The sequence below is a fragment of the Mus caroli genome, chromosome 8, assembly GCF_900094665.2.
Source record: "Mus caroli chromosome 8, CAROLI_EIJ_v1.1, whole genome shotgun sequence".
In the NCBI taxonomy this organism is placed as follows: Eukaryota; Metazoa; Chordata; class Mammalia; order Rodentia; family Muridae; genus Mus; species Mus caroli.
The window spans coordinates 87,320,182-87,330,369 of record NC_034577.1 but is presented as its reverse complement, the minus strand read 5'-3'; the positions used below and the strand labels follow the sequence as shown (position 1 = coordinate 87,330,369).

The 10,188-nt window shown below is 50.1% G+C and overlaps 1 protein-coding gene across 1 annotated transcript in view; it reads left to right on the top strand.

Annotated features, from left to right (window-relative positions):
- Slc38a7 (solute carrier family 38 member 7) overlaps positions 1-10,188 on the top strand; it is an 18,154-nt gene that overhangs the window by 3,353 nt on the left and 4,613 nt on the right. Inside the window, exons 3-11 of the mRNA XM_021170526.1 lie at positions 1,361-1,749; positions 3,451-3,649; positions 3,839-3,983; positions 4,790-4,888; positions 5,603-5,660; positions 5,889-6,003; positions 7,646-7,793; positions 8,246-8,445; positions 9,577-9,631. Coding sequence (XP_021026185.1) covers positions 1,480-1,749; positions 3,451-3,649; positions 3,839-3,983; positions 4,790-4,888; positions 5,603-5,660; positions 5,889-6,003; positions 7,646-7,793; positions 8,246-8,445; positions 9,577-9,631 — 1,289 coding nt within the window. The 5' untranslated portion in view covers positions 1,361-1,479. The remainder of the gene's footprint in view (positions 1-1,360; positions 1,750-3,450; positions 3,650-3,838; positions 3,984-4,789; positions 4,889-5,602; positions 5,661-5,888; positions 6,004-7,645; positions 7,794-8,245; positions 8,446-9,576; positions 9,632-10,188) is intronic.

Below are 10,188 nucleotides of genomic sequence, written 5' to 3'. Positions count from 1 at the left end.
CTGACTGCTCTTCCAGAGGTCCTGAGTTCATGTTTTTTTTTTTTTTTTTTTTTTTTTGGTTTTTGTTTTTGTTTTTTTTTTTCTTTTTCTTTTTCTTGAGGTCCTGAATTCAAATCCCACAACCACGTGGTAACTCACAACCATCCACAGTGAGATTTGACGCCCTCTTCTGGTGTGTCTAAAGACAGAAAAAGAATTAATTTCCTGGCCCAGTGTAAAAGTGTGTGCTGTTAAGCTGTATGACCTAAGGCAATCCCCTAGACCCACTTAATGAAAGAAGAGAACTGATCCCACACGCAGACATAAAATAAATCAATGTAATTTAAAAAATTATTTTCCTGCTGGGCTTGGTGACACAGTCCTTTAATCTCAGAATTCAGGCAAAGGCAGAAGGGTCACTGTGAGTTCATGGACAACCAGGACTGCATAGAGAGACCCTGTCTTTAAAAAAAAAAAAAAATTAGAAATTAAAACAAGTTTTCCTGAGGACTACTGTGACAGGAATTGCCACAAGGGAAAAAAGAGAGTTGATCTGAATTTTTTTTCTTTTTGGATTTTTGAGACAGGGTTTTTCTGTGTAGCCCTGGCTATCCTGGGGACTCACTCTGTAGACCAGGCTGGTCTCAAACTCAGAAATCTGCCTCCTAAGTGCTGGGGTTAAAGGCATGCACCACCACTGCCTGGTGGCATTAATCTGAATTTTGAAAGGCTTTGAAAGAAGGCCCGCAGTTTGACGTCTGGGTTGCAGGGAAGCATGCTGGTCTAAAGTGCATTGAAACATCCAGAGGTCTTGGTAGCAGCAACTGTGTGTTGTCCAGACAGCCTGGGAAGCCTGGTGATCTAGGTCCAGACCGTGCTGGGGCTTGCTCATAGACCATGCTGGCTCCATGCTTTGAATTCGCTGAACCTTCTGATCACAAGACTGCCAGAAGATCAGACGGTCTAAGACTTGCCTGTGACACACCTGTCCCCTGGGGTCTCTCCAAGTGCTAGGATTTTAGTACCCCTTTCTTCTGTGTCTTTTATTCTCCTTGCAGTGCTGGGCATCGGTAGACAAGTGCCCTAATGCTGAGTCATATCCCCAGCATCTCAAATTCTTTTATGTTTGGGTCTTATTCATCTCTCTGGCCTATAATGAAACCAGTTGGATGTGCAGCTGACGTGTGTCTATGTCTGCTGCCCACACTGTGACCTCAGTGCTGTGATAGCCCGGCATCTTAGCAAGTGGCCCTCCTGCTGTGCACTTGAGGAGGGCCTGGTACTTGTATCCTCAATTTGTGGTCTTGGGAAAGTTGCTTCGCCTTTTTGTGCCCCCAAGTCACTGTTTCAGGATAAACATATCTGCCTTTGTCTTGCCTAGGTTGACAAGAGTTCCCCGAGATTAGAAGCCCTGAAGGAGCGGGCATCCTCCCAGCTAACCCCAGGAATGTGGTCGTGAGACAGAGCCCACAGCTTTTGGAAGAAAAGTAGTCTTGGGCCATGGCCCAGGTCAGCATCAACAGTGACTACAGCGAGTGGGCTTCCAGCACTGATGCTGGGGAGCGGGCCCGTTTGCTCCAAAGTCCCTGTGTGGACGTGGTACCTAAGAGTGAGGGGGAGGCGTCTCCTGGAGATCCAGACAGCGGCACCACTTCGACGCTTGGAGCCGTCTTCATCGTCGTCAATGCCTGCCTCGGTGCGGGTCTGCTCAACTTCCCAGCAGCCTTCAGCACTGCTGGGGGCGTGGCAGCTGGCATCGCCCTGCAGATGGTGAGTGCGTGCGTGCGTGCGCTGGCATCGGAGGTAGGCAGGCAGTACTCCGGGCCTCTTTGATTTGCAGGGGAAGCTTTGAATCAGAGGTGAGCCATAAGGGACATAGGCCGTCATTCTTCCCTCCCCTATAAATGACTTTATCAGTCTATCCCAGAACTTCCTAGCCAAGGATGACCTTTAACTTTAGATCTGCCTGCTTCTACATCCCAGGTGCTGGATTTACAGATAAGTGCCACCACGCTCGCTTGGTTTTACGCAGTACTGAGGGTCAGACCTAGGACTTCATGCACGCTAGGCAAGCACTCTACCAACTGAGTCCCTGCCCCAGTCCCTGCATATTTAAGTTTTTAGGTGTTATGCTGATTTTTGTGGTTATGTCTAAATAATCGTGTTTTAGAATTATTGAAATGTTTATTAATGAAGTAAAAAGAATGTTTGTATTGGCTTCAAAATACAATGGAAAAATAATAAAATTCGGGGGGCGGGGGGGGGGGGGAATCTCAGAACTCAAGAGGTTGAGGCAGAACCCTCATGAGTTCAAGGCCAGCATATTATTTTCCAGCTTGGGCTACAAAGTGAGATTTTATCTCAGTAGACAACAACAAAACAAAATAAGAAAACAGAAAAAAGAAAGAAGCCGGGCGTGGGGGTGCACGCCTTTAATCCCAGCACTTGGGGGCAGAGGCAGGCGCAGATTTCTGAGTTCAAGGCCAGCCTGGTCTACAGAGTGAGTTTCAGGACAGCCAGAGCTATACAGAGAAACCCTGTCTCGAAAAAACAAAAAACAAAAAAAACAAAAAGAAAGCAAAGAAAATTATAAATTGTTTTTGAAACTTAAGTTTGAAGCTGTTTGAGGTCCCCCCTAATTTGCTTTTTAGAGATTTTTTTTAAAGATTTATTTATTTTTATTTATATGAGTACACTGTATCTGTCTTCAGACACACACCAGGAGAGTGTCCCATTACTGATGGTTGTGAGCCACCATGTGGTTGCTGGGATTTGAACTCAGGACCTCTAGAAGAGGTCAGTGCTCTTAACTGCTGAGCCATCTCTCCAACCCCTTGTTTGTTTGTTTAAAATTTTTAATGAAACTCATTTTTTATACTTTGTTTTTGTTGTTTGGTTTTTTTTTATTTATTTTATGGGGCTGGAGAGATGGCTCAGCAGTTAAGATCACTGACGTCTCTTCCAGAGGTCCTGAGTTCAATCCCTAGCAACCACACGGTGGCTCACAACCAGCTGTAATGGGATCTGATGCCCTCTTCTGGTGTGTCTGAAGACAGTGTACTCCTATACATAAAATAAATACATCTTAAAAAATATTATTTTATGTGTGAGTGTTTTGCCTGCAAGTGTAATGGTATACCGCATGCATGCAGTACCAGTGGAAGCCAGAATAAGGTGTCAGATCCCCTAGCAGCTGGAGTTAGAGACGTTTGTTGAGCCCCGGTGTAGATGCTGGATATTGATTCCAGGTCCTCTGAAAGAGCAACCAGTGCTCTTAACCATTGAGCCATTTCTCTAGCACCTGAAATTCATTTTTAAAGAAAATTTCAACTTGGCAACACCTCGTAATCTGTTGAAATTGTCCTGGGAGATAAGACCCGATTTTGAACCTGCTTTGGACATTGGTGTAAGAAATGCCAGCAAGGAGTTTACCACGCCTTTCCCACACCCTCTCCCTTGTTCTTCCCGCAGGGCATGCTGGTTTTTATCATCAGTGGGCTGGTCATTCTGGCCTACTGCTCTCAAGCCAGCAATGAGAGGACCTACCAAGAGGTGGTGTGGGCTGTGTGTGGCAAGCTGACAGGTGTGCTGTGTGAGGTAGCCATTGCGGTCTATACCTTCGGAACCTGCATCGCCTTCCTCATCATTATTGGGGACCAGCAGGACAAGAGTGAGCCACTCCCCGAACCCCAGTGCCCACCTCCTCTTTTTCCCCTTGGCCCGAGGGTCCTGGGGTAGAGAGGAAGACTGATACAAGCTAGATACGCCCTCTCTGCAAGCCCTGCATCTTAGGACCCGTTGACGTGGGAGGACCACACCCTGAATGGCGTGGCTTGACATTCCCTCCTCCCCCATGCAGTTATAGCTGTGATGTCGAAGGAGCCGGATGGGGCCAGCGGCAGCCCCTGGTACACAGACCGCAAGTTCACCATCAGTCTTACCGCCTTCCTCTTCATCCTGCCCCTGTCCATCCCCAAGGAGATTGGCTTCCAGAAATATGCCAGGTTCGGAGGTCCCAACCCAGCCTGGGCCAGACAGAGACTCTGATCAAAGGCAACCGGAGAGCCATTTCTGGTGGGGAACCCGTCTCCTCCATAGCATCTTGCTTGGGGAGCAAGAATAGGCAAGCCAGGGCAAACCAGAGCTGGCAGGAACCTCGGCCCAGGACTTTCCTTTTCTGTGTCTATCAGGGAAGATAGCGGCCCTTTGTACGGTTGAAAGGTTGTGACCTAAATGTCCTTGTCAGAGAAGGCATTGGGGATGGCTGGCAGTGTCACAGCAGATGCTGGCCTGGGCATTGGTTTCCCTGGAAGCTGGGAGCCTGTGATCTTGATATTGTGGGCTTGGTGGGGGGCAGGGGGAGGGGGTCTTCCCTGGAGCTTCATAGCTCCATACCTGAAAATCTCTGGACGTCGGGATGTTTCACACTTGACCATCTGCAGAGTTTCCTTAATGTTAGTATCCTAGTATCCGCACTTTCCCCCTTGGCCCTAGAGTGTCTCAGTTCTCAGAGCCCAGGCCCATGGGATGGCCAGCTATGAGCCCTTGCCACATCTGGCTGCTCAGGCTGAGCTAGCTGTGCTTTGGAGCCCCGTCCGTGGATGTGGTCTCTCGAGTCAGTGCATGTGCCCCTGGCTGAGATGCTGGCAAGCTCCCTCCTTCCCGTGGTAGCTCTCTCTGACACTTATCTCTCCGGAATCATTATGTGATGGGACTTGGTGCCTAGAACAAGGGTGGCACTTTTGGAGATGGAACTGGACAAGGCAGGGCTGGCACTGGGAACTAGGACTCAGTGTCTACTTCTTGGCAGCTTCCTGAGCGTCGTGGGCACCTGGTACGTCACCGCCATTATAATCATCAAATACATCTGGCCAGATAAAGAGATGCGCCCGGGGGACATCTTGACTAGGTAGGTGAGAGTCCCTGGGAAATACATGGGATAGAAGCTGCTAAAGGTCTGACATCTCAGTATCACACACATGCCCTTTCCTAGGCTCATTAGCACATTTATACTAACTCACCAGTCATAGGGAGGAGATGAAAGGGTCTGTTCTGGTTTTGGGGTAGATTGTTTGTTTGTATGTTTGTTTGTTTTTACCTGAATGAAAGAATAACAGTCTGGGCCAGGAGGAGTCTCTACCACCAACATCTAGCAGATGCCACTGTGCCATGCAAAGACCCACCATGGGGAGACTATGAGGGAAAATATGCATGTTTTCTCAATTACTCAGACTGGGTACTATGTAGCCCAAACTAGGCTTAAACTCACTATGTAGCCTGGCCTTGAGCTCCTGATCCACCTGCCTCTACCTCCCAAGTGCAGATACACACCACCATGCCTAGCTTTATAGTCTGTCTGTCTGTCTGTCTGTCTATTATTTTTAAAGAAACATCTGAGAAAAGCAATGTCCCAGTTCAGGAGCCAGGAAGTCTGGCCTCTGGTCCTAGGATGACCTCTCAGAGCCTGTCTCCTGAGTGTTAAGATAGACACGTCCTCTGCCCATGTGTGATCAGTGTGTAGAATGCTGGTTGTTGAGGGTTGGTGAATGAGTGAAGAGTGGGGGCAATGGGGACGGTTGATGGCTCTGTAGGATTCACAGGTTCACACTGTGTTTGCCCACAGACCAGCGTCCTGGATGGCTGTGTTCAACGCCATGCCCACCATCTGCTTTGGATTTCAGGTGCCACCACCAGGGTCCCTGCTGTCCCATTAGCTCAGACCCACAAACCCCCAGGACTGGGAAGGGACCCAGATTATAGACAGGATGATTAGATCCCTGGGGAAATGGATGAACCAAGGACCCCTGGCTTGCCCCTTATCCCTGGGACCTTTGCCCCCAAGCTTCCTCTCTTTGAGACCTGGGGATGAGGCCACTTCCCCACTGTGACCATACCCTTCCCTTGGACAGTGTCATGTGAGTAGTGTACCCGTCTTCAACAGCATGCGGCAGCCTGAAATAAAGACCTGGGGCGGAGTGGTGACGGCTGCCATGGTCATAGCTCTGGCTGTCTACATGGGCACAGGTGAGTGTTCCCCTCCAGGGGCCAGGCTTGGATGCTCCCACGCCCTCTTGAGTCTCCAAGGTTTCTAGACCAGCTTTCCTAGGGAAGCTCTGCACTCTTAACTCAGTGAACACTTCTATAGGCATTGACTCGAGTTGAGCTGCCCAAGGCGGCCGCCCATCATCAGGGTGAGCGTGTTCCATCTGCTCATTGGTCCTAAACCGATGCGGAGTGATTATCGGAAGGTGTTCCCATTGTGGGGTTGCTGCACGGACGCATGGAACTGGCCCCAGCCCTGGTGGGATGACAGCCTTGGAGAAATAATTATGTATAAGTAATAATGAAAAAATTGAATTCTAGGTGGGGGCAGGTGTCATCATGACACTGAAACCAGGAAGTAAGGACTGGGACTGAATAGGGGTTGCATTCCCAGAAGGCTTCTCTCTGAGTATGGGGTACCTGAGGAGGCCCATGGGGGAAAAAACAGACTGTAAAGGGCTGGGTGGGGAGGAGCATTCCAAGGAGAGACTGTAAGTGCAGGGCTTCTGAGCCGATGTGGGAGGAGGTCTGTATTTGGGGTGTAAGAAGCTGGTGCCTATGAGGCTGGGCAGCCAAGGGGAAGACGGTGGGTGCTGCCAGGAGTCTGGGAGGATGCATTTCTTTTTCTTCCTTTTTTTTTGTTTGTTTGTTTGTTTGTTTGTTTTGTTTTTCGTTTTTCGAGACAGGGTTTCTCTGTATAGCCCTGGCTGTCCTGGAACTCACTTTTGTAGACCAGGCTGGCCTCGAACTCAGAAATCCGCCTGCCTCTGCCTCCCGAGTGCTGGGATTAAAGGCATGCGCCACCACACCCAGCTCCTTTTTTTTTTTTTTTAATGATTTATTGATTTCATGTATATAAGTACACCCTGGCTGTTTTCAGACATACCAGAAAAGGGCATCAGATGCCATTACAGATAGTTGTGAGCCACCATGTGGTTGCTGGGAATTGAACTCAGGACCTCTGGAAGAGCCGTCAGTGCTTTTAACCACTGAGCCATCTCCCCAGCCCAAGAGGATGCATTTCTTGGATGGGAAATGACCAGGCAAAGAAACCTCTGGCTGCTGCGTGGATTTGGGCAAGAGGTCAGAGATGGACCGGGAGTTCCCACCCTCCTGTGGTATGGGACGAGGACAGGAGCTACCCGGGAGAGTGCTGTGTCAGCGTCTGAAGCACCAGCAAGAAGCACAAGAGGCTGAGTCCCTTCTGTCAGGGGTCCCATGTTCTGACCGGGGTGATGGGCAATTTAGAGAGAGGTGAATGGGGGACTAGAACAGGGTGGTAAGCAGGTGTCTGGGGTGGAGCTGACTGTGCATGGGCAAGTCCACATTCTCTGAGGAGGGGACAACTGAACTGAGACCCGAGGCAGCAACAGAGCTGTTTGAGCAGATGGAATGGTTAGTATAGAAGTTAGAAGGCATGTGCAGAGAAATGTGGGGGCTGGTGGGCCCACCATCAAAGGACATCTACGAAGGCAGACTTTCTTTCTGAGGCCCAGGCCTCACCTCCCAGGCTGCTACAGCATTCTTTCTGAATGACGTTGCTTCTAGCAGGAGTAGGCTGCGGTCCACCGCTTACCCTTCTGTGATTGCCCGCCCTCACCCAGTCCCTGGTCTTTGCCTACAGGCATCTGTGGCTTCCTGACCTTTGGAGCTGCTGTGGACCCCGACGTGCTCCGGTCCTACCCCTCAGAGGACGTGGCTGTGGCCGTTGCCCGAGCCTTCATCATCCTGAGTGTGCTCACCTCCTATCCCATCTTGCACTTCTGTGGGCGGTGAGCCCCTTCCCCACCCTGTCCAGAGCCCCCTGAGAGCCAGCACAATACATGGCCTTGTATGGAACCTGTTTTGTAGCAAGGAAAATTGAAGCCCACAGAAAAGAGTGTGTCCAGGATCTCCTTCCCCCATACTCATGCCAGATCTGTTGGTTCCAGAACATTCTGTAAGCTCTGTGAGGGTCTCCTCCAGATCTTTTAATGAGCTTTTATGTGAACCCAGCCAGCCCGTTGAATACTCCAAACGATTCCTTTTATAAGGGGCGTAGTGGTTGGTATCCATATTCACTTGAAGAGGCCAAGCCTTTCATAAACTTACCTGCAGCCCATAGCCACCAAGGACAGTGCTGGTCACAGATGAGGACCCAGGCCCAGGGACCACACTCTGCCCATTGAGGAGCTCCTCCCCGTGCACTGCCCAAAGCACCCTGAGCCCCTCCTCATGTGAGCAGGGCTGTGGTGGAAGGCCTGTGGCTGCGCTACAAGGGGATGCCCGTGGAGGAGGATGTGGGCCGGGAGCGCCGGCGCCGGGTCCTGCAGACGCTGGTGTGGTTCCTGCTAACCTTGCTACTGGCGCTCTTTATCCCTGACATTGGCAAGGTCATCTCGGTCATCGGAGGCCTGGCAGCCTGCTTCATCTTCATCTTCCCAGGTACACACCCCGGGTGCCACCACCCCACCCCCACCCCCACACAGCAGGATCTACCTAGCCTCAGCCAGGGACTCAAAACCTGCCAGTAAGATGAGCAGTAGTCTCTGTTGCTCACTGACATGGCTCAGCTACAGTGCTGCCATCTCAGCGCTGACTCCTAGAGAGAAGGTGTGATCTCTGTTTTACTGATGAGATGTGAGGTCAGAGCAGCGGTCCTCAACCCTGGAGTTGAATGGCCGTCTCATAGGGGCCACCTATCAGATATCCTGCATCAGGTCAGATATTTACATTGTGATTCATAACAGTAGCAAAACTACAGTTATGAAGGAACAACGAAGATGATTTTTTATTGGCGGTCACCACAATGTAAGGAACTGGTTTTTTTTTTTTTCCATTTTTTTATTAGGTATTTAGCTCATTTACATTTCCAATGCTATACCAAAAGTCCCCCATACCCACCCCCCAAGGAACTGTATTTTAAAGGGTCACGGCATTAGGTAGGTTGAGAGCCACTGAGCTAGAGAATTTAGGCCAGCGGCTAAGAAGCTCAACTATGGACAATCCATTTGAACTATAGGCCCAGGTCCAGGGTCTCGATTTGAACCCTTCATTCAACAGTGTACACTGTTGACTCTCAAGAGCTGACTAGCTTATTCCAGTCCAGAGGGAAGGAAGCCTGGTCGTGGCACCTTAAGGTTGGAGTCAAGAGACCCAAGCTGATGTATCCCCAGAAACCTGCCCTGTCTGCGTGGCTATGAGTTCTGCTGGACCCAGTTTGTTTCTGTATTGAGGCCTCCTCAAAGCCCATCCCACTGGACATGGAGCAAGGGAGCCATGCCTGCTCTGGAGTAGGCAAGATGGCATGAGCCATTCCTGATTCCCTATTCAGTGTGCCCCTTAGCTCTGAGTCCTGAATATAGCCCAAGCGGTGCTTGTTAGCCGCTGGCCTATCATGGGAGAGCAGAGGGCAGGTGTCCAGCTGGGCGTGGCTTGAGGCAGGGGACCTGGATTTCAGACTCACCGGTAAACAGTCCTTTCTCCATCACCACCACTGCCTCTTGGCTGGGGAGGCTGGGCTGTGGGAGGGAATCCCCACCTCTTCCATACTCAGGATTCTTTCTTTCTTTCTAGGGCTGTGCCTCATTCAAGCCAAACTATCAGAGATGGAGGAGGTCAAACCTGCCAGGTAAAGCAGGGCCAGAGAGCCCAGCAGCCTTTCAGGAAGGTGAAGAGGGGCCTTAATGAACGTTTGATATTTCGGGGATTCCTGGGAACTGGCACACGTTGTTGTTGCCTCCACACTAGGGGCTAAGGTGAGGTTGCTAGGGGTTTGGAGTCCCTGATGCTGTGCCAGTGATTTTTTGTAAGAAACAGCTTAAAAGGAGAAGAGTCTTCAACTCATGGTTTGAGGGCACAACTGGTCCCAGCGGCAGGAGTGTGTGAGGAGTTTGGACATGTGTCCTTGGGTAGGAAGCAAAGTAGTGACAGGGACTCTCAGCCTACCTTCTCCATCATTTCTTCTTAGTCAGTCTGGGACTTCAGCCCATGGAATTGTTTGGGCCCTATTTAAGGTGGGGCTACCTTCCTCTATTAAACCTCTCTGGAAATGATCTTACAGACCCACCCTTGGCAATTCCAAATCCAATCAAATTGACAATGGCAGTGAGCCATCTCGTTACATAGTGAGAACCAAGCCAGCCAGAGCTACACAGCAAGACACATACATACATACATACATACATA